Source organism: Octopus bimaculoides, chromosome 3 (genome assembly GCF_046866305.1).
Source record: "Octopus bimaculoides isolate indiv1 chromosome 3, ASM4686630v1, whole genome shotgun sequence".
NCBI lineage: Eukaryota > Metazoa > Mollusca > Cephalopoda > Octopoda > Octopodidae > Octopus > Octopus bimaculoides.
Genome location: NC_142930.1, coordinates 126,294,387 through 126,319,984, shown reverse-complemented (window position 1 = coordinate 126,319,984; position 25,598 = coordinate 126,294,387). Strand labels below are relative to the sequence as shown.

At 36.2% G+C, this 25,598-nt stretch overlaps 1 protein-coding gene across 10 annotated transcripts in view; it reads right to left on the bottom strand.

Annotated features, from left to right (window-relative positions):
• Positions 1-25,598, bottom strand: part of LOC106869993 (adenosylhomocysteinase-like 1) — a 426,079-nt gene that overhangs the window by 97,614 nt on the left and 302,867 nt on the right. For 9 of the 10 annotated variants that reach the window (XM_014915943.3, XM_052966153.2, XM_014915942.3 and 6 more), the window contains one exon: positions 1,148-1,206. In XM_014915943.3, the coding sequence (XP_014771429.1) occupies positions 1,148-1,206 (59 nt within the window). Of the gene's footprint in view, positions 1-1,147; positions 1,207-19,936; positions 20,246-25,598 lie in introns of those variants that run through there. The other variant, XM_014915948.3, reaches the window with a different exon arrangement.

Sequence of the window (25,598 nt, the reverse complement as noted above, 5' to 3'; positions counted from 1 at the left end):
CCCACTGACTGGCTTCTGTGCTGGTGGCATGTAAAAAGCACCATCTGAACATGGCCAATGCCAGTACTCCGTGACTGGCCCCTATGCTGGTGGCACATAAAAAGCACCCACTACACTCTCAGAGTGGTTGGCATGAAGAAGGGCACTAGCTGTAGAAACACTGCCAGATCAGATTAGAGCCTGGTGCAGCCGCTGGCTCTCCAGACCTCAGTCACACCGTCCAACCAATGCCAGCATGCACAACAAACTTTAAACGATGATGATATATGGCCGAGGTCAACTTTGCCTTTCCTCCTTTCGGAATTGATAAAATTAGTACCAGTTACACACTGGGGTTAATGTAATCCCTTCCCCCAAATTTGAGGCCAGTAGGCTAATTCTAGAGGACATTTTATATCATAAATCACAATTTTTGAACTACAATAATAGTGACTGTCTTAAAAACGTTTTTTTTTTCTGCATTGCCCATCCATATCATTCATTGATATTTCATGCACATTCGCATTTGATACTATGGTTTCAAAAGAAAAAAAAAAAAAAAAAAAAAAGCATGTTTATTATTGAAACTGAATAGAAAAGGTTAAATATGCTTTTTTCATCGATCCCCATTTGGGACTTTTTGAAAAATTTATCTTAATTTCCAAAATATTCACATATGAAGAAAATCTAAATAATATATATTACTTTAACTCATAAGACACCTGGCAAAGCCAAAAAATATTAAAAAATTTGGCAGTGAACAGGTTAATGTAGTACCAGCATGGGTGCTTTTTACATGACACGAGCACCCTCAAGCTCCCCCAACATGCCAAAATAGTGTAGTTTTAGGTTCAATCCCACTTGGTGGAATCCAATGCAAGTTTCTTCTGCTACAGTTTTGGGTCAACCGATGCGTTGTGAAAGAAATTTGGTAAAGGGGAAACCATATGGAAGCTGTCAGCAGAACTGTTCCCGTTTCTCCATGGAAGACTTTTTCCGTTATGTAGTTCACCACCACTGCCTGGTTCTTAGGAATCAGGTGTGAAAATAATTTCCTTCCTTCCTTTATTATTTCCTTCCTCCCAAATCACAAAGACCCTAAAATGGTCTTAGGTGTATCGCCTGGCTCGACAAAGAATGCAATGAGTTTCACAAAAAAAATATTTACCTGAACCTTATCTTTCGGATTAATATCTTCTTCTTCTGAAGAACTTCCTGTATACGATGCTGAAATAAGAAATAAACATTATGATTACTAGTCGAGTCGATGGACGGATCAACAAATAAATATATATATATTTAGGTCAACACCAACAGTCATTTCAGTTGTTGGCTAATTGACTTGATTAAATGGTTATTGAGCTGTAATATAAAGCAACGAAGACAGATCACCTACGTTTCCTAGGTAACAATGCAATGTTTCATGAATGCACATGTATATGCATGTCTGCGTATATGTGCATGTGTAAGAAGTTATGATCTTCAGAGACTGACACGTCAAATGGACAATAGTATTACAATAACTACAGCCTTGACTAGAGTTTCTTAAAGGGCGAGCGAACACAGGAGGCAAGGTGGGGACATCACCCCAACTGTCACTCCCTACCACTAGGCACTGGTGGGACACAGGTTACTTCAGAATGTGTTAATGATAAATGAATGGAATTTACAAATTAAGTATGGGTGGCTGTGTGGTAAGAGGTTTGCTTCTCAACCACATGGTTCCGGGTTCAGCCCCACTGTGTGAAGTGTCTTCTACTATAGCCTCAGGCTGACCAAAGTCTTGTGATTGGATTTGACAGCTAGAAACTGAATGAAGCCCATTACGTGTATTTGTCCATCACCACTTCTTGACAATGGGTGTTGGTGTGTTTACATCCCTGTTACTTAGCAGTTCAACAAAATAAACTGATAAAATAATTACCAGGCTTAAAAAAATACTGGGGTTGATTTATTTGACTAAAATTCTTCAAGCTAGTGACCCAGCATGGCCACAGCCTAATGACCGAAACAAGTGAAAGATAAAGTTTTAAAATTTGGTCCTAATAAGAGAATATAACTAAGAGAGTTGAATGTGGCAGACGATGGAACTAACGAACATATTGGACATTAAATTCCTGGCTCTAGCAAGACTCCAAAATAGATACTGTACTAATGTTCCCACATGTATTGGATAGCATTAAGAGAAGCAGCTTTGGCTGTTGTAGAATCTCTTAAAGTTTGCTATAAAAAGAAAGAAAAAACAAAACAAAACAAAACAAAATCATGCAAATATCTAACTTTGCAGTAGAATCCCACACAACTGATGCCAGCAAAGCAAAATGAATATGTAAATAGACATGGAAAAAATATGTAAAGAAATGAAAATCTGATGAGAAAATCAATACTGAAAATTAATCCTGTAGTAAGTATTTCTCTCCAAAACAAGAAATGTTAACTACTTTATGTAGCTTTTTCTAATAATAAACGAGCTACTGCCAGATTCGTCAGCAACAGCAGATTTTAAAATTGTCATAGTACAAGAAGCTAACTAACGAACTGCTACATAGCTCAATGATTTGCTAGAAATAGTAACCAAATTACAACCTATCATCATCATAATGATTTAATGTGTGTAATCCATGCTGGCACAAATTGGATAATTTGGCAGGGGCTGACAAGCCAGAGGACTGTGCCAAACTCCAATGTCTCATTTGGAATGGTTTCTACTGCTGGATGGCCTTCCTAATGCCAACCACTTTACAGTATACTGGGTGCTTTTTGCGTGGCACAAAACCAGTGCTTTTTATGTGGCACCAACACCGGTGCTTTTTTTATGTGGCACCAGCACCGGTGCTTTTTATATAGAACCAGCACCAACAGAATCACCAGGTACCTTGCAAGACAAACCCAACTCAACTGGAAATGAGGGAGTAATATTGACAAGGTGTGGCTTTGTGCCATTTGAAAGGTTAAGGTATAGAGGAGACGGATGTAGGTGTCTTGCTGTAGAGTAGATACATGGATACCCCAGTTAGAAAACAAAGGAGAGTGAGTTAAGTTTTCACCAATTGTTCTAGATGCTTGTGTAGCCACAAGCAAACACAGATGACCTTTCAGTTGACCCACCCTTAATCCAGAGTAACACTGAGTAACAGTGATTGCTAGAATGGGAAGGCAAAACAGTTGCACCTGCACTCAGGTGGTACTCATTTTCAGAAGAGTAGACATGAGGAACATAAAATCAAGTGCCTTGCTCAAGGACACAACAAGCTACCAGGTCTAAGAATTGAACCCACAACCATATAGTCATGAGAGCAACACCCTAACCAGCCGGCCATGCACCTTCACCATTTTAGACACAGTATGTCACACATACAGTCACACACGAACACAAAAGTGATGGCCCAAGCTGGACTGGTTTTGATCATAGGTTTCTGGGATAAGGGTGACCTAAGGTTTGGTCTCCTTTCTAGCAGCACCACCAACAACAACAGGCACTTTACAAGGAATAAAATAATTCAACCCAGTGACTTCTACTCAAAAAGCCATACGGCAGCAGGGATTACAATCTCAGTTTTATAAATGATTCAATATGAGTGAGCTGGCAGAAGCATTAGCAAACTAAGGAGAAATGCTTAGCAGCATTCCATCCGTCTGTATGCTCTGTGTTCAAATTCTGCTGAGGTCAACTGGTCCTTTCATCCTTATGGGGTCGATAGAATAAGCATGTGTTGAGTACTGGGACCGATGTAATCAGCTTATCCTTTCCTCTGGAAGTCCTGGCCTTGTGCCAAAATTTGAAACCAATACGAGTGTTTATGTTACTATCCACACATATATACACACACACTCATGCACACATGAGTGTGTATGTGTAAGATAATGTATGATGATAATGATATATATGCACACACACATATATTTATATGCATACATGTCAATATGACAGAGTGAGTAGGTGTTATTGTCTCTATACATAGACTAGTGCATCTTGTACACATGACAAGTAAATTACAACTTTAGATTTAATTCCTAATTGCAGCTATTTCAGTTCACTTCAACCAGTAATACTCTTGGGGAAAATAATCTTGTCACAATTCCAAAGACTTCCTCACAGAAATAGAGGAATACTGCAATGAAGGAGATGACTGAACAATGAAGAATTCAAAAGTTTATCTGATTAATGAGCACTGCTCAAATATTTACAAACTCTAACAATTATACACACATGGGGATTATCGAAAATTTTAAAATTTGGTACATTAATGTAGTTTTCCAAGCTGAATTGCTGAGCGGAGTTATTTCAGTTTTACCAGAAAAAAAACTTTTAGAGGTTTAAAGTTTGATCATTTTCACCCAATCAAGATACAGGATTTGGAAGCTGTCATTTTGTGCGTGACTGCACTTTTTGTCAACATTCTGAAAATAGCACACATGTTCTCAATATTTGTATTCTACATGCGGAAAACGAGTAAACAACACGTCTTTTGTAGTTTTAAGCATTCAACAACAGCATCAACAAGTGGTTTCAATATATTTGTCAACACATGCTTTGTTGCAGACAAGAGTTCTCATGTTCGGATTGTTACTATGGAAACAGGCTTGAATGTGCCTGTGGCTTACGATTGGCTAAAATTACCCAAAATTTTCAAACTTTAATAGCTAATAACTCTTTATTGATTGATTTATGGCAAAAGTGATTTTCATGGCATTGATTAGTCTATAAAAGTGTATCATTACACTGACTGTGAAATCAATTCGGACACTGACCTCGGCAGCCAAACAGAAAAGATTCACACATGGTGCAGGTATGGCTGTGTGGTTAGGGCGTTTGTTTCCAAACTGCATTGTCTAGGATTCAGTATTATTGTGTGGTACCTTGGGCAAGTGTCTTTTACTATAGCTATGGGCTGTCCAAAACTTTACCCAATCACTCTCCAACACTCTCTTGTAAAACATGAGTAGACTTGCAGCTCCTCTACAACAAGAAACCTTTTCTGGCCCCTTCTCTCATCTCTAAGCATATAGCACAACCACACACACACAAGCTGCATGTCAACCCCACTAGACCTGATGGCATAAGGGAAGCATCCAGTACACTCTCTGAAGAGGCTGGTGGTGTTAGAAAAGGGAAAAAACTATGGAAACCATTCCAAAGCAGACACTGGAGCATAATACAGTCCTTAGAGCCGTTGGAACTGTTCAGCTCATATCAGCATGGAACATGGATGTTAAATAATGACGATGATGATGATGCACTTAGAAGGCTATAAATGAATACAGCAAAGCATTTTGTCTGAAAGTCTAAAAAATAAATAAACAATTTTTAACCCTTGATCCCTATAAACTATGCAAAAACCATTAAAGTTTGTGTTTAAACAATAAATGAGAATAATATTATTGCTAAGCAAAATTAAGCTTTCATTATTGTCACTGTAAAGATTGCGAACAATTTAAGGAGTTCAATAGCAACCGTAGTATCATGGAAAACTGCACATAATCTGGTGGGGGTGGGGGTAGCAGTGGTGCAGAGGGGGAAGTTAATCTTCTGAACTACATTGATTCCGGAGAACAGAATTAATTGATTCCCAAATATCTCTAAAATATCCATAGACTGTCAATAACAGTATTTACACAGAAATCGAGAAAGGATTACAATAAAAAATAAAAAAATTTTAAAAAGAAACTCTGAAAATATCCTTGAGGGACATGTTCACCTTTTCTGCAATTCTATTTTAAAATGAATAAATCATAGAGTTACAAAAAAAATCAATAGTCCAAAAGCCATTCTGTCTAAAATTGTTTTCCAATATACTTTTTGATCTCACCTCCTTGCAACCTCAACAACAACAACAGCTGAATAAACCAAACAAAAGAATGAGAAATCTCACATTTCTAAATAAGGACAAAGAATATTTGCATAAGAATTAGAGAAATGTTTTTTTAATGAAAAAAATGATCATAGTATGGGGTCAAATGTTAGATAATATAATTCCTACACAAAACATGCCAGCTAATGGACTATATATATCATTAGCATTTCAATTAGTTAACTCTGATAGTACAAAATAAGATATCATCTTGTTTCCTCGCCACCCTTGAAATATCTAAAATTAAATGAAAATCTAATGTTCTTTGTTGTTATGCATTAAATTCAGAGATCAAAAGCCTGGTTTTTCTCTGTTCTACACATATTCTGCAATAGCTTCGTCTTTTCTGTTTTTCCAAGCCACCATGTTTACATGGGTCGAGAGCATTTGAGCGCTGCAATATTAGGGATATTGTTTAAGCTTTTGTCGTCACAGTTGGATGCTTTTTCAACCAATGAAAATTGGTGAAGCACTTTATCAGTCATGCAGACTGATGTATGCAGGTTAAATCTAACTTTCCAAGCTTCACAAGCTTTGACCTGATGACACTTAAACAGCACCATTGTTTTAATGTTCCCCTTATCCATACATGCATAGGTTGAATGAAGTTTGTTGAGCAGATTCACAATGGAAGGATGCCTTCCTGTTACCAACCCTTACTTGTTTCCATTCAAGATATTTCCCTGTAACAAGATATCCTTTCATGGAAGATTAGAAATAAAAGATACCACTTGTTTACTATCACATGATGTCAAGACAGGAAGACACAAACATCTATATGTGTGTGTGTGTGTGTGTGTGTGTGTGTGTGTGTGTGTGTGTGTGTGTGTGTGTGTGTAGCCCAATCCATGTCAGCATGGAAATCTACATATATATATACATATATGTAAATGAACGAGTAAATATTCTAATAAATATTCATATAGATGTTATTATCAGCAGTAAATATATGAATAATTAATAACAATAATATTAGTGGCCAGTAAGCAATAAATGCAGTTAAATGGCTAAACAATAAAATTTTATAACCAACTTATAATTATAATAGAGGGTACACAATGTACCAGCTTGCTAGAAATAAGAGTTAAAATCCTCAAACAAGCCACTATCTCACTGAGATATAAAAATCATGGGATCTAAAATTTACTACAGCTGTTTTAGTAGAATTTTATTGATGTATTCATATATTACATCGTAGCATAAAGCCACCATCCATAGGTAAATTTTAAACAGGTATAAACAAGCAATACTGTTTGTTGGAGAGGTCAGCATCAAGGTTTTATCTTATTAGTTTATACCTGTTTATACTAGTTTATACCTAAAGAATGTGGATTTATGCCATGAATTTTTACCAAAACAACTGTAGTAAATTTTAAACCTCATTTCTATTCTTTTTATACCTATTCCACACCTGGAACCAACCCTGAATCGGATCTATGATTTATATTGGATTTGGTACCTATTTATATATACTAATACAACAGTTCATGGTTGTCTTTACCTCACTGTGAACCCAGTGTTATGCTACCTAGCCAGTCCTGGTGCTCTACATCTTGATGTGCCTAGATGCTAATGAATCATGTATCTGTATATAAATATATATATATAAAACACATTTCACACGCACCTTTTGCTCTGTCATTTATCTCTTCCTACTTCTCCTCCTCCTCGAATCACCTGTTTAAATTCCACCCTGTGCCTTCAGTTATCTCTTGTTTTCCTCAGCTACATCTTCGATCCATCACACCTCCTCCTTATCATTCCTGTCTACTTTCTCAAGACCCTCTCACATTAACTATTAATGCCCTCTGCTACCTTTGTAACCCCACTAACCATTGCCACCCTCATGTCTCTTTGACCTCCATCCCAGTCACAGTCCATCACAAACTCCCTTCCACAAACAGGTGAGGAAAAGGGGCTCTACCCAAAAGGCTTCACTGACCTTTAGAGACAGTTTAGGAAGAGACCGGAATCATAGACTTCAAAGGCTCTCACAAACAGTTGAGCTGAACATGGTCACTGTCCCTTCTTGGTGGTGGTGGGTGGTTGGAACATGGACATTCCAATAAAAGAAATTTCAGAAGGACAACGCTGAGAAAGAAGGACAAGGTTTGTATACAACTTGACTTATGGGTGATAATAGGAGGAGAGAGAGGAAGAGAGTTAAGTGAGCCAGTAGTGCCAGAGTGGAGAGGGTACAAAACCAACTAGCTCTGAAAAGCAGAGGCCATTGTAGTAGGAACAGAAAATGAAGAGAGGGACAGAGTGAGAGAGGAGACACACAGTATGTCTGTGAATAAGTGGCCGGAGTGTATTGAGTAGACGACTTCATCCTAATAAATCCACCAGACTTTCATAAGCTCTTTTTTTTTTTTTTTTTTTTTTGAAGTCTCAGATATTTAACTATAAGAAAGTCTTGTTGTCCGTATCTTGGAATCTACTAGTTTCCTGACTAATACCATCATCTATTACTACTACTATATTCTTTTCTACTCTAGGCACAAGGCCTGAAATTTTGGGGGAGGGGGCCAGTTGATTAGATTCAACCCAGTACACAAATGGTACTTAATTTTTCGACCCCGAAAGGATGAAAGGCAAAGTCAACCTACATGGAATTTGAACTCAGAAGGTAAAGACAAAACACCGCTAAGCATTTCGCCCTGTGTGCTAATGTTTCTACCAGCTCACTGCCTTAAAATAGAATATTTTCTATTCTAGGCACAAGGCCCAAAATCTTTGGGGAGGGGGCCAGTCGATTAGATTCACTGGAACTTAATTTATAGACCCCAAAAAGCTGAAAGGCAAAATCAACCGTGGCAGAATTTGAACTTAAAATTTGAACTGGCGTGTTAATGTTTCTTATTTCTTTATTGCCCACAAGGGGCTAAACATAGAGGGGACGAACAAGGACAAAGGGGTTAAGTCGATTACATCGACCCCAGTGCGTAACTGGTACATAATTTGTTGACCCCGAAAGGATGAAAGGCAAAGTCAACCTCGGCGGAATTGTTTCTGCCAGCTCACTGCCTTATTACAACTACTATATTATTAATTGCCATTAGTTCAATACTGAATCTCCTCAAAGGAATCAACCAAGGGGGAAAGACAAGATATATTGGCCAGCAAGATCAGGAGAAGGTGATAAGTTAATGACACTGACGCCAATGTTCAACTGGTACTTATTTTATTGACCTTGGAAGGCAAAGGGTGAAATTGACCTCAGCAGAATTTAAACTTGGAATGTAAAGACAGATGAGATACTACTATGCATCTTTCCTGGAGTGCTAATGATTCTGCCAGCTTGCCATTAACAGAAATCAATCAAGAGGGAAGAATGAGAAATATTGATACTTTTTTGTTAGTACCGAGTTTTAAAATTTTTTTCATATTCTATGTCTATGTGTGTTTCATTGGTACTTAATCTTCAGAATATGGAAGCTGCAGCAGATTTAGATTGGGAAACATTCAATAGAAGTTATTATGGTGTCTGGAAACGAAAAAGAAAAAAAAAAAAAAAATCCAATGTATGGATGTGACTTTTTTCTTTTTGTTGGATTAAAGATGATATGTGCCATGTTGAATATGAAAGAAGTTTCTCAATGTTGTTTGAAAGGTAACAACATTCCTCTGTCTTCCTCTTCTAAACCAGGCCCGCAGTGAATGCTGCTAATTTCCCCTATAAGAAAATACTATGAAGTTGTTCAAACCAATGGAATGAATGATTCACAGGAAACAGAAAGATATAATGATAATAATAATAATAATGATAATAATAATAATAATAATAATAGTCAATGTTTACAAAAAGCAGACATAGTGGAACTTCAAAGGCATGTGAGAAAGAGGAATAGCAAATCCATTCTTGGCAAGCTGATTGGTTTTTTTCATTCTGTTTATTCTTTACTTAATTTAGTCATTGGACTGCAGCTATGCTGTGCTCATCTTGAAGGGTTTTAGACAAACAAATGATCCCAGTAGTTACATTTTTTTCTTTTCTAAGTTCGATACTTAATTCCCTTGGTCATTTGTGCTAAACCACTGTTATGCAGATGTAAACAAACCAGCACCAGTTATTAAGTGGTGGTGTAAAATCACAGACTCACACACACAAATCCTCATCATTCAACATCCATTTTTCCTGATTGCATGGGTTGGGTTGTTTGACAGGATCCAGTGAGTCACAGGGCAATGAAGAGTTCCAGGGTCAACTTCTGTGTGGTTTCTACCATTAGATGGTCTTCCTTACACCAAACACTTTAGAGTGTGAACTGAGGGCACTTTCTGCACCACCAGTACCAGTGAGGTCACCAGATAACTTGCCAGATGGAAAAAGCAGGGAAAAAGGGAAAGGCAAAAAGCTCCTGTTACTAGTATTTGAGAAGGAAGGAGTTAGCTTTATGCCAGGTGTTGAAAGGTTAAACTGTGATAGAGGGACAAGCACAGGTGTCTTGCTATAGAGGGGATACATGGCTACCCCACATTATATGAAAGGTGGGTTGGAGTAGCTGAGAAGGAGATAAAGATGATAGTGCTGGAGTGCCAAAGCACACTCTCAAGGAACAAGAAGGTGAACTTCAGAGAGGTGACAGAGAAGGGGTCACAGCAGGGGAGAAGAGAGAGGGTGTTTTCATGAGGGTGTGAATGATAGAAGAGGGGTAAGGCTAGAGAGATAGACATGGCTCAAGAAGGATAGATCAGAAGGTAGGGGCATGATGTGCAAAGAGTAGGAGTAGTAGAGAAGGGGATGTAAGGGGACAAAGGGTCACTACAGTGAGCAGGGGATAATGGAAAATATGAGAGGATGCTGAGAAAGGATTTGATTGGTGGAAATACTGTGATTAGTTGGAGAAGTTGTTAGAGTATTGGATTACCTACAACTGGATACCCTTACTGTCACCAACCCTCACCTGTTTCTGAGTAAGCCTTGCAGAACTTGTTCTGTAAGTCTCCACACCTTGTGTTCTAATCCCACCAAGGTCAACTTTGCTTTTTATACTTCAGGAGTCTAAGTACCAATCCAGTACTGGGTTCAGTTCCACTTCTTTTTCTTTCTTTCTAGGTAAAATAACCCATATTTAGACCTGGAAAGGGATGAACTCTGTTGTTTAAAGGCCAAAGACACGTGATATGTCACAATGGGGCGCCTTATCATTCCATTGATAGTTGAAGGTTCGAGGAAGAAGGAATTAATGTTGTTGAGAAAAACTTCAAGATCACAACTCCTGATATATTTTTCTCATAAACAGATACAACACATCAACATTGTTGTCGTTGTAAAGTTCAACTTTCTATGATTGCACAGGTGACAGAGTTCACCAAGGCAGATTACCTACAACTGGATACCATTACTGTTGCCAACCCTCAGCTGTTCCTGAGTAAGGTAATATTTCCCCATGACCAGACATGTTTTTGCAGAATATTGGAAAGTAATGGCACATTTGTATGACAGTAACTCATAACTACTACAAGATACCAAAGCAAGGACACAGACACACACACGCATGCACATTCATTCATATACACACACACACACACACAACAGATTTATTTTGGTTTCCATCCAGCAAATTCACTCGCTGAGTTATTGTTGGTTAGGGATTAGATAGAAGACAGAAGACCAAGGTACCACACAGTGGGACCGAACCCAAAACCATGCAGTCCAGAAGCAAACTATTAAAATTCAATTCCTATATAATCAAACAATAAAGAAAAAAAACTATACTGGTGGCACAAAAAAAAAAAAAAAAAAAAAAAAAAAAAGTCATTGAATACATTCTGTAAAGTTGTTGGCATTAAGAAAGGCATCCAACCATAGAAAAGATTCTAAAGCTCACATTGAAGTTCAACTCATTCTTGTGACTTGCCAGATCCTGTCAAACCATCCAACCTGCACCAGCATGGAAAATGGATGTTAAATAATCATGATAACGATGAGCATTCCATCTTGTTCTATATCGCAAATGTTATCAAGCCGATCTTTAGCTGCCACATCACAGACTATCACTAGATCAGATCAGTTCTGCACAGAGCTTTTTAATTCACTATCCATCACACACAAGAGAAATAAAACAAGTTCTTGTCAGACAGATAAAGTTCATGAAACAATAACAAATCGTAGTTATTGACACAAGTGGAGTAACATTCTATCAAACAGATCCAAACAGATAAGAAAAACACAACAGACGAAGCGTTTTTTTTTTTTTTCATTCTGTTTTCATTGGTTGTTAACAAGAGTTAAGAGAACTGGCGACCTCTATATGATAGAGCGCAAATAGAGCTGACTGGTGCTGTTCAACAACAAAATCAATATATTCACGTAAAAATCAAAAGACAAAGTAAGGAAAAGAGATAGAGTTACTAATGGTATTAATGCTTTTAAAATATTTAGTTTGAATGATAGATGAGAGGTGGTGGTGGTGGGGGACTTCACCAACCATACACATTATGTGTGTATGTATATGTGCTTGCATGTATAAAGTGTATAGGTGTGTGTATATGCATATACATATGCATTTTATGTCATGTGTATATAAAGGTATCAATGATGGAGTTGTTGTTGGCACTCTGTCACTTATGACATCGAGGGTTCTAGTTGATCCGATCAACGGAATAGCCTGCTCGTGAAATTAACGTGCAAGTGGTTGAGCACTCCACAGACACGTGTACCCTTAACGTAGTTCTCGGGGATATTCAGCGTGACACAGTGTGACAAGGCTGACCCTTTAAAATACAGGTACAACAGAAACAAGAAGAAAGAGTGAGAGAAAGTTGTGGTGAAAGAGTACAGCAGGGTTCGCCACCATCCTCTGCTGGAGCCTCGTGGAGCTTTAGGTGTTTTCGCTCAATAAACACTCACAACGCCCGGTCTGGGAATCGAAACCGTAATCCTATGACCGCGAGTCCACTGCCCTAACCACTGGGCCATTGCGCCTCCACTCAATGATGGAGTATATTTTAAAGAACAGAAGGAAGAGACAACAGGGTCCCAGACAATGCAACAAATGTTATCTACATCATCATCATCGTTTAACTCTGCTTTCCATGCTGGCATGGGTTGGACGGTTTGACTGAGGGCTGGTAAGCCAGAAGGCTGCCCTTCGTAATGCCAACCACTCCGAGAGTGTAGTGGGTGCTTATTATGTGTCACCGGCATGGGACCAGTCAGCTGGCACTGGCATCGACCACGCTTGAATGGTGCTAATAACAAAAAGTCAAAAAAATAACTATTCATGCAACATAGCATTTCATTCACACACACACACACACATCTATGTAAACCAAGAAGTAATAACAATAACTATTTCAAATTTTGTCACAAGGCCAGCAATTTTAAGGGAGGGGGCAAGTCGACTACAGTGCCCCCAGTGTTCAACTGGGACTTATTTTATCGACCCCGAAAGGATGAAAAGCAAAGTTGACCTTGGTAGAATTTGAACTCAGAACATGGAGACAAATGAAGAAATAATGATAATTTCTGTTATAGTCACAAGGCCTGGAATCTTGAGTGAATTGGTTAGTCGATTACAGCACCCACTAGTGGTCAACTGGGATTTATTTCATCTTGTAAGGATGAAAGGTAAAGTTGACCTTGGCAAAGTTTGAACTTAAAATGTAAAGACAAATAAAATCCTGCTAAGCATTTTGACAAGTGTGTTAATGATTCTACCAGCTCACTGTAATAATAATAATAATAATAATAATAATAATAATAATGATAATGATAATAATTCCAAAATTCTTGTACAAGGCCATTAAGTTTTAAGGGGGAGTGGGTGAGTTGATTACATCAACTGTGTGTGTGTTCATGTGCAGATGCACATTTTTGTGTCTTGTCATGACATCACATGATGGTCGTAAATAAGTGTCACTCACTTCCAATAGTCTGCAAAAACATGTCTGGCCATGGGGAAATATTACCTTGCTTGGAAACGGGTGAGGGTTGGTGACAGAAAAAGCATTCAATCACAAAGAAAATCTGCCTCAGTGCATTCCATTCAATCCATGCATGCACAGAAAAACGGATGTTACAATGATGTGCATGTATGTATGTGTGTGTGTGTGCATGCACACACACACACTCATGCATGTGCACACACACACGCACCACCATTATCAATTCAGGGTTTAGTCAGCTCAGCAATGCTCTATAGATAACCAGCAAGAAAACAATGATTCTTTGTGCAACACACAACCTTCAAATATCTTTTGTTTTTTGTTATTTTTCCAAAACTGCTGCCAGACTTCTCCCTCCACCTCTATACTAATTCTACAAAATTCACAACAAACATGGCTCTTCAGGGACAGCCATTCCATTTACTGTTGTATATTTATCTGTCTGTATATTTGAAGTGTATTCCATAAGGAACAAATTGGAGTACAAAATAGAGCTCATATGCCCTTAGAATTACCAAATAGCTGATAGTATTCGAAGTCTAGGCTTAGGCATTCATCGTGTGTGAAAAATAATTGAACAAATAGTCAACATGAAGGAAACACATGTAGTGTTTATTAAATAGCTGTCTAAATGTACTCCTTCCAGTTGGCTCTATTCAATTTTTATCTATCTGTATAGATATATCAAAACAGGAAGTTGAACAAATTCTTTGGTATTATTTATTCACCATTACACAAGATTCATTTGATTCTCTTTCTGAAGGACTTCTAATAGGAAATTTCTTACATGCTTGTCTGACATGTACAATTTTGTAATTCCTAATAGCAAATGAAACATGTGTAATGGTGAACAAATAATACCAAAACAATTTTGCCAACTTCCTGTTTTGATATACAATTACTGTGCAAACAATATTTCCAGAATTTCCAACTAATTCATACCTCGCATAAATATAACTACATACTGGATTGTAATACTGGAATACACAAATGTGCTTCAACAGGATACAACCTAGTAGATAGATATAAATACACACACACAATGGGTGACAAGATGCCAATAAAAGCACAGAATAGATAAGCACCAGATTAGTGTTGGAACTTATAGCTTATATTATATTGATTTCTGTATCAAACTTATGAGTTAATATCAATATTTGCTGTTTTGCTATGTTTTGTTGCATCATTAAGTACACCTGTTTGCATAATGCATAATATTGCATCCACCAGTCACTGAATTGTCGAAACAAGTGTTAAGATTTATCAAGGACTATCATTTTTCTTTGTATTTATATTTATATAACACTTTTATAAACGTTTTGATTCCATGCATAAATGCTTATCCATCTTTTATTGTTTTATCATATATACATATATGTATATATATATATATACACACACACACACACACACACACACACACACACACACACTAATATTTAGCAGAATCAACAGAGTGGCTCAAGGTTCGAGAGTTTCATGTGTTGGCACTTATCAAGTGCCAATGCACAAAACTCTCAAACCTTGAGTCACTCTGTTGCTTCTGTTAAATATTAATAAAAATATACATATACTCATATTTTGAGTTCTATTTTTCCTGTTTGCACCAACATACCTATATGTATACACACACACATTAGATTATATATTATACATTTTATAGTGTTATGAGTTCATGGAAAAATTGTCTTCCGTGAGGATAGTCTGTAGTGGGGTCTGCTGTAGTAGATTTGTTCTAATTTGTCATTTAACCTTGAGATATTCAGATACAATATTTATTCCCACTCTTTATAGTATTAACAAAAGTCTTTGACTGTGGCTTACAGAAAAATCTTCAAAGAGTCCTTCAGTATGATTTCAACTGAAACTTTAGCATCACATCACTTCATTACAGTCTATGCTGACAGAGGTCTCCAACCTATGCTATCTACTCTGACATGGCCCAAAGTTTGGTTAGGTTTTTCCAAATTCTTCATTTTCTACATTAACCGCAACTTGGAGTGGCCCCTGTTCACACACAGCCTTATACAGATAACTACTTATTTGTACTTGCGGCGGCATTCACCTAGGAGGGGGTTGAGCTCTCTCTGACCATTGGGCTCATCAAATCAATCATGACACGAGTTTCATGAGACAATATGAGTGGGATTACCACTCATCTGCATAGTGTTATCCATAACAGCAAATCTTGCTATCAATGATCAACTATCAAAGAGGATTTGGTGACCAAGGTACAGGAGTGGCTGTGTGGTAAGAAGCTTTTTTCCCAACCACATGATTATGGGTTCAGTCCCACTGCATGGCACCTTGGGCAAGTGTATTCTACTATAGCCTCAGTCCAATCAAAGCCTTGTGAGTGGATTTGGTAGACAGAAACTGAAAGAAGCCCATCGTATATATATATATATATATATATATATATATATATATATTTATGTATGTATTTGTGTGCTTGTATCTGTCCCCACCACTGTCGCTTGACAACTGATGTTGGTGTGTTTATGTCTCCATAACTTAGCGGTTTGGCAAAAGACACCAATAGAATAAGTACTAGGCTTACAAAGTCCTGGGATCGATTTGTTTAACTAAAAGGCAGTGCTCCAGTATGACCACAGTCAAATGACTGAAACAAGTAAAAGAACAAGTCAATGCTGATTATCAGAGCAGACAGTCTGGGTTTGAAGCCGGTTCTAGAGACATACAGGTGACACCAACATTTCAAGCAGTCTCAACCAGCAGTACACAGGTGCCTTTGTACGCACCTACCTAAACACTCCACATCAGACTGGAAACCAATCCTATGGTTAGAGACAGTATAAATGTCCTCCATAAGTTCAACTCTCCAGGATTCCCTCTACCGATATTGTTTCTTACAGATATTAATCTACCCAAGTCCTACATGACCATCAATCACAACTTTCTTTTAGTAACCTGGCAAATCAATAGATGCCCTCTTCTTAGAACTAATTAAAATCTAAATGAAAACATCATCATCATTTAATGTCCATTTTCCATGCTGGCAAGGCTGGAGAGCTGCACTAGGCTCTGGTCATCTGCTTAAGCATGGCTTCTACAGTTGGGTGCTCTTCTTAATGCCAACCACTTTACAGAGTGAATTGGGTACTGTTTATATGACACCAGCATGGGTATATATTAACATATATTATTTCCTTAATTACTATTTTTTTCAGGCAAAACAGAATAACTTGTGAGAATAACTGGGTACAGGTACAAAACCGCCAATAACCTAATGTGTACAATGAGTGGGTAGAGACCCCTTGCCCCAAAGAAACAAGGAACAAATCTATTTTCCTCTGTGTATCATGATATGAGTTGCGCAAGCGACACAATACTAGAAGGTGCTACCTAAATCACACGCATTCACTTGTTATGCCAAACTGAAATGATAGATGTACAAACACCGAAATGAGTGTATGAATATCAAAGAATTTATTTTTACTCTGCTACATTGTAAAATAGATATTAGTAAAATAGTAAAAGCAAAACAAACCAAAATACAAAATTTACATTTTCAACAAATTTGTACTATATATTCATTCATTCAATGTCTCTTTTCCCATGTTAGAATGATTTATATATATCTTATACATTACCGCTTCATGTTCAATGATGATATGTTAAAATGCTTTAACATGAAAATTAAATGGCAATATATGATTTTGCAATAGTTCTTTGCCCCCAACACTGAGTGTCTAATTTTTTTCTTTAAAATTCAGAACGACATATTCATTATAACAACAACTTATAGTACCCATTTACCCTAACAATTTAGAGGGTTTCTGTAGAAACTACAAGAGGCAATGATTATTATTCTATCTTAATGGGATGGCAATATTGAATAAAACCATTCAGGATTTTATTAACAATTTCAGAGATAATTAATGAAGAATTTTACAACAGCAGTTGAAATTATTTTGTGGATTCCCTACTTAATATTTACACTGATTACCTAATTGTCTTCATTCTACATCCAATTACACAAAATAACCCATGTTTATGTTTATGTGTGTGTGTGTGTGTAAATATTATATATATATATATGTATGTGAGTATATATATAACTACATAATGTCAAGTCTGTTAATTTAAATTGAGACATTTTAATGAATCTATAGCTGATGAAATACCTATTTTATTTAAAATAACGAAGAAACATTTCTTTTCTTTAGATGGAATTTTTCTGTTTAACACACACAAAAAAAAAAAAAGGGGAAAAAAAATGGTTAATGGATAATATAACAGTAAAAGAGATTTCATGCTTGCTTCTCTAAGCAGACATTGATTAAGCTTCCTGATGAAAGACAGAGAAAAGAGGAGAGGAAAATAGAAGTGAGAAGGTGTTTTTATTGTTACATAAAGCACAGCTGTGAGGGAAAAGAGCAAAGCTGTATAGCAATAACTTAACAGCACTGTTTACAGCAGCAGATAAGGAAAATGGACATTCAGAGACAATAATGCAATGAAAGATAACCATGTAAACACCCACAACCTATACACACATATAGATACTTTCATACAGTGTATACATACATTCATATATACATACATATATATATATATATATATATATATATATATATATATATATATGTATGTATACATACATACATATATATATATATATATATATATACATGTATATATATATATATACATATAATATATATATATATATATATAGAGAGAGAGAGAGAGAGCATGTCTTAAAGACATGGACGTCTATCCACATATCTATATGCTTATCTATTTTTACACACATAAGTGTGTGTGTGTATATATATATATATATATATATGTATGTATAATGTCAGTCAGTGCGCAAGATATTTATCCACATATATCTATATACCTATCTATCTTTACACACACACACATTTCTTTATATATATATATATATATAGGCATGACGGGTTACATGAAAATCAGCAGTTGTTGTGTGAGGAATATAGGTAATTGTAATTTTAAAACAATACAGATGATTGTTTATTACGAGTCATAATTTCATGCTTGAACACATCTGATAATTGGGACGCGTTAACAAAATCAATCAGACTTCTGAAGAATTTGAATAATCAAAATTCATTCAGCAGACTTGAGATCTGCTTTCTCCCACCACCCAAAAGGTTGCTAGCACATTATATATGTGCATGTATGTATGTGTGTGTGTGTGTATATATATTTTTAAATATCTGCATGTAAATATAGATACATATAACTACATATATTCATAAAAATAAACAAATGTATATATGTATATATACACATGTATATACACACATAGAGTTAGGGAATTATGTATTCTCTAGTAGTCTGTATTTTTTATGATCGATGTAGATATTTGTTGTGTGTATATATATGTGTATATATACATATATACATTTGTTTATTTTTATGAATATATGTAGTTATATGTATCTATATTTACATGCAGATATTTAAAAATATATCAAACCTAATTCTGTTTATTTACATCACTATCTATCTATCTATCTATCTACCTATCTGTGTGTGTGTGTATGCATGTGGGTGTAAAAAGTAATAAGTAAGTAGCAGTAGAAAAATGAGGCATTTAGAATGAAATTCAAGCCTATTGAATGACTGACTAAACTAATAAATGAATGAGTGACTGAAGAAAACCGGGCATGTACTTGAGATCCAATAAAACAGAGATGGATGCTACAGTTTGGACGAGAAGCAGCAACTGCAAGAAGGTAGCACTGCACTAACACAAAATATAAACAGATTTCTTCCTAGTCTCATTATTATTATTCTTATTATCATCATTACTATCATGGATTGATTGATAAAGAAGAGAAACAGGAATAAGATCAGTGATGTTGTTTAAAATACAAGATGTAGAACATCACCTCTAATGATTAATTCACCTCATTTACTGTAAACTTTTTAATGTGTGTGTGTATATATATAAATTTATGTATGTGTGTGTACATGCAAGTATGTCAATGAATGTACACCAAATATGGAAGGTAATTTACCATTAATTATGAACAAACTGTGCATATTTCACACCTACATATAGATAGATAGACAGACAGATGGATGGAGAAGTAAAGGGATAGATATACAGGTAGATGGATAGATAGAAAGACAGATAGCAGATAGGTAGGTAGACGGACAGACTGAGAGACATACACACATATACAAGCATACTCATGTATGAAGAGTACTACCATATTTATGTTGGTTGAGCCTGTCTTGTTCCAGAGAAGACCACCTATTATTTTCCATTGTCGATGAATGACAGGCTCGGTCAAAGAGGTGATTAGAACCAGCAGCAAGAGGTGTTTAGTCTTACTTCCTCCATCCAATATCGTGTCTGCCGTCTCTATTCCTAATTCCAGAATGACTTTGGTAGTAAATATTGCAAATAGACTGGTGTAACATGAACACATACATACACATACGTATACAAACGCATACATACATACATACATACATACATACATATACGTATATACATACACAGGCAAACAGAATGAATGAATAGCCAGCTTGGTATTTTTCCATATACTTCCTGTGGCAACTTAGAAAGTCACGCTAGTTGACAATTCAACAAGTGATGCTCGATGGAAACAAAATAAATAAATAAATAAAAGTAAAAAATACAAAAAAAAAAAAAAAAAAGGAAATCTAGTTGTTCTTAGAAGGTAAAGAGAAAGAAAGAAGTAGGAATGAATTTAAAATGGATGTGCAGCGGAGATTATGATACAAAAAATCCTTTCCCTTCGTAAGGTAGCAGTATGGTAACATGACACGGATCAGTTTGCTTAACTCCATGCACATTTAAGGTGTAAGCTTACTGAAATAAAAGCACCTGTACGTGAGTAGCTTCCGAGGAGGTTTCTGTGACAGGTGACTGCTATTTGAAATGGAAATGGTTTTATTTTATTTTTTTTCTTTACCAGTCAAATCAAATTACGAAACGCAAAAAGGAGAAAAACAAGCCAAAGAAATAAAACTTGGATTTGGAACCATAAATGGTTCTGAATTACATTCTAGATTTGGTTGGTTAAAAATAATAATAAAATAAATGAAATACAAAACTGATTTGCGCATTAATGTCTTTGAATAATATCGTGCTAAGAAATTTGTAATCTTTTAAAGATATTTAAGAATAAGTCACTGGAATATTAATAGTTTCAAATTTTGGAACAAGGCCAGCAATTTCATGGGGAGGGATTAAGTCAATTACATTGACCCCAGTACTCAACTGGTACTTATTTTATTGACCCTGAAAGGATGAAAAGCAGAGTGGATGCTGGCAGGATTTGAACTCAGAGTGAAAAGATGGCCAAAATGTTACTAAGCATTTTACCTGACATGCTAATGATACTGCTGTCTCCCCACTTTAATAATAATAATGATAAACTCCCTAGTAATTCCAAACGATAACCTTGATGGGTACAGCCCATATACTACAGAAAGCACTCTCCATCTAAAATGGAATAAATGTGGTGATAATTTTAGCATGCATAGCAAAGCAAAAGTGCCCTTGGCTACTATTGGCCTCCAGAGGATGCCCAGCACTAAGGCAGCTGAAATAAAGTTATAATGAAAGGAAACCATAAATGATAATAATAATAATCCTTTCTATTGGAAGTACAAGGCTTCAAATTTTGGGAAAGGGATTAAGTTGATTATGTTGACCCCAGTATGCAGCTGGTACTTTACTTAGTTCAAATTCCAACCAGGTCAACTTTTGCCCTTCGTCTTTCCAAGGTCAATAAAAATAAAGCACCAATTGACCCATTGCATTTAAACAGGCCTTACTCAGCCTGAATATTCTACCTGTTTTAAGCTCAAACCAGCCAGATCTGACCTCTCATACCTCTGCTACAATGTCATTCTAAAAGTAAACAATCACATCATTTGAAATCATGAAGCTGCAAGATAGTATTGACTAATACCTTCCTCTTCATAATAGTGGACCTTGAGCCAAAATAAATCATCATTGGCATGTAGAAAGCACCATTCAAGCGTGGTTGATGCCAGTGCCACCTGACTGGCTCCTGTGCTGGTGGCACATGAAAAGCACCCACTGCACCCTCGGAGTGGTTGGCATTAGGAAGGGCATCCAGCTGCAGAAACCTTGCCAAATCAGATTGGAGGCTGGTGCAGCCTCCTGGCTTGCCAGTTCTCAGTCAAATCATCCAACCCATGCCAGCATGGAAGGCAGATGTTAAATGATGATGATTAACAGAATTCTTAGAAGTCAGGCAAAGTGCTTTACAGTATTTCTTCTGGTTCCTTAGATCCTGGGTTCAAATCTTTCAAAGTTCTTTACCTTTTGTCCTTCTCAGGTTAATAAAATAAAGCACAGGTTAGGGTTAATATAACTAAACTTCTGGCTCTGTGCAAACAGAAACCATTATTATTATTAGTTTTTAAGAGAATACCATGTATGCATTCATGCCACATAAAAAGCACCCAGTACATACTGCAAAATGGTTGGCATTAGGAAAGGCCTTAGAAACCATGTCAAAAGAGACAACTGGTACCTGGGCAGCTGTCCAACTGGCTAGCTCGTGTCAAACTGTCCAACCCATGCCAGCATAGAAAATGGACATTAAATGTTGGTGATGTTAAGCTGCCTGGATTATTACTGCACTGGATAAAATGATTGGCAGAAATTTTTCTGACACTTTACAGTCTGAGTTCAAATCCTGCCTGTACCAACTTTGCCTTTTAAATTTTTCAAGGTCAATAAAATTAAGTATCAATCGCATACTGGTGTCAATGTAATTCACTATGCTTTTCCCCTCAAAACTATTATTGGCCTGGTAACAACATTAGAATGAATTATTCTTTGATTAAATTTTTAAAAAATGCAAAAAGAATTTATAGTGAATAAAGGATATTTTGGGAGGATGAATAAGGAATGGTAAGCAGCAACAGAAAAACAATAAAACTATTACAGGAATGTCGAACCATAAGAAAATACTGGAAGGTAGAACATCCAGATTTTTGTTGTTTTTATTTCTTTTATCAATGACCAGGAACAAGCTCTGACAGATGCCTGACTGTCTTCAAGTGAACAAACAAGCGGGGTATAAATAAAAAAAAATAACAGTCAACTGAGTAGGCAGTTAAGAGTAATCAGTGAGGCTTGCTTTAATTTTACAACATAAAATCTTATTTATAGTAGCACAAAATCAGTGAGATGAATAAATAATAGACAAGTTACATGATTAAGCATAATTTCTCCAAGAAATGTTGGTGATTCTGGTCAATTATTTCTGGTTTAACACTCTTAATCTACAGAACGAATATGTAAAAAACATACACATAATAAAGGATGGCTGTGTGGCAAGAAGCTTACTTCCAACTTGGTCCTGAGTTCAGTCCCACTGCATGGCACCTTGGGTAAGTGTTTTCTTTCATAGCTTTGTGGGTGGATTTAGTGGATGGAAACTGAAGGAAGCCCATCATGTACATATATATCTATCTTATCTATCTATATACACACACACACACACACACATATATATATGTGTGTGTGTCTTTGTCTGTCCCTTACCACTGCTTGACAGCTGGTGTTGGTGTGTTTATGTCCGCCATAACTTAGGAGTTTGATAATGGAATAAGTACCAAGCTTAAAAAATATGCAATGGAGTCGATTCATCCAACAAAAAATCCCTCAAGGTGGTGCCCCAGCATGGTCACAACCCAAAGACTGAAACAAGATAAAAGAACTAAACAAAAATCTTCAAAGTTTTAGCGTGAATACATATCACCATAAGCCAATGCAAGGGCTGCTGCATTAAGCCCCTGGCCTGCAAAAAAAACAGGGGACAAATCTTGCAAGATATTCTCTTATCTCAAATTAAAACAAATCAGAGATAACAAAAAAAAAAAAAAAAAAAAAGGGCCTGCTTTAGTCCATAGCTTTAGTTGATCAGGAGTATCCTGCTTTACCACCAGGCACCCTTATTATTAGCCATCACTCTCCTTTGCATCATTTCTTCCATAATCAAACATTGTTGGCATCACTCATTTCCAGAACTTCTCAATCACTGATTCTCCTATTATTATCTTTCTTCCGCCATCATTTCATACATTTGTATTCCATCTCTTATCAACAATCCTTGTGGAGCTAGTTCCTTTATTTTATACACTATCACCTCACTTCTACCACTCTAGTTCTCTTTTACCACCCTCTTGTTTATGTTGCTTTTATCCAGTACCCTTACCAACAACCATCATCTAGATGTCTTTCACACCAACAATCTCTCTTCCATGCTCTTATTACTTATTACTCTGGATTTTTATCTTATACTCCCACCTCCAACTCTGGTTCTTCTACCTACTTTGGAAAAGAAAGGAGTGACTATAAAGAAATAATGCAGAGGTTCTCTCCAGTCTGTAAAGGAAACCATTTAATACTGATAAAAAGAAGCAAATATAAAGAGTGAGTACTCTTTAGTACTGTTGTAGACTAGACAATCTCTTTACTGTAATGGTCCTATAACCTTCTTTATCACCAGCCACTTTTGAATGTGTTACTTATCCATTGCCTTTTTCCTCTCCTTAGCACATGAATGCTGGGAAAATGAAGGGTAAGTAATGAAGCTGTCTGTAGGTTTAGCTAAACTAAATCTTCAAATTTCCTTACCATAAATAGCCATCTTTTACTCAATTATTTTCAAATGCCAGCTTTCATCCTTTTCCCATCTACTATCCACAAACTTTTCTCACACATGCACACACATATATATATATATTCTTTTACATTGTAATCCTCGTAAGCTCCCAGTAAAATCCTTCATAAATAGAACTGAATTAAATTGCCAAGAATCAAAATGACAATCCTATAGTTCTGTCCAATCCAAAATTAGCAAAGAAAAGAAAATTAATGTAAAAATGATCATAATGAAACTGAAGAAATATTTCACCAACATCATCGTTTGTGACTATGAAATATATCTTCTCATATATCCCCATTATTTAAACATTTGTTCTTCCCATGCGATAACAAAATAAACAATGTCCACAAACATGGATTTGTCATTCTACCCACCACCTCTCTGACTATCCCAGCCAACCCCCATCAGTAGCGGCCTTCCACACCATCTTAATAATTTCTAATGACAGTTCTATTCTAATGTTGTCTTTCTCAGCAAACATCACTGTAATGAGAAATCGACTGCGACATATTTGAGTTGCCTGAGATTGAATAAATAATTACATCTATAAGTAAAATAAAATAAAAATAGATCAATAAACACCAGAACAGGATATGAAGCTGTTGACTCAGTTTATAATTTGCTAAATTCAAAATTAAGAAGTTATTTACATTTTGCTTTTCAAACTCGTTTTTATTTATAAACTAAACTCATCTTGCCATATTACAATGAATTCCAGCCTGTATCATATGAAACACATGTGATGGGTATTTGCATCAAAATCACTGACAATTATCATATATTTGCTGTAGAAATTGAAGGAAGTTCGGTGCTATCACCCAACTACTCAATCAGTATAAAACAAGAGGGGGAAAAAAAAAAAAAGAAAGAAACAGTAGAAGCCTCTGACCAGATTAAACTGCTAAAAGTCTTTGCCAAATGTTCCACTCCAATCTTTCCCAAACATGAAATCCTGTGATATACTAACCACAGAATTAATTTCAATTATGTTTCAGGAGAAATTTTAATGAAGGAAAGCTTTGTATATTATGTTAAATGATATTTCTCCACAAACAACATTATAAGAATTTCATTTGGAGAACTTGCCTACAGGACTTCTGATGACAAACCAATTGCAAAATTTACCATTAAAAATTATCTAGTCTTGGCACAAGATTCCATTACCCTTTTGTTGGCACAGGTGTAGCTG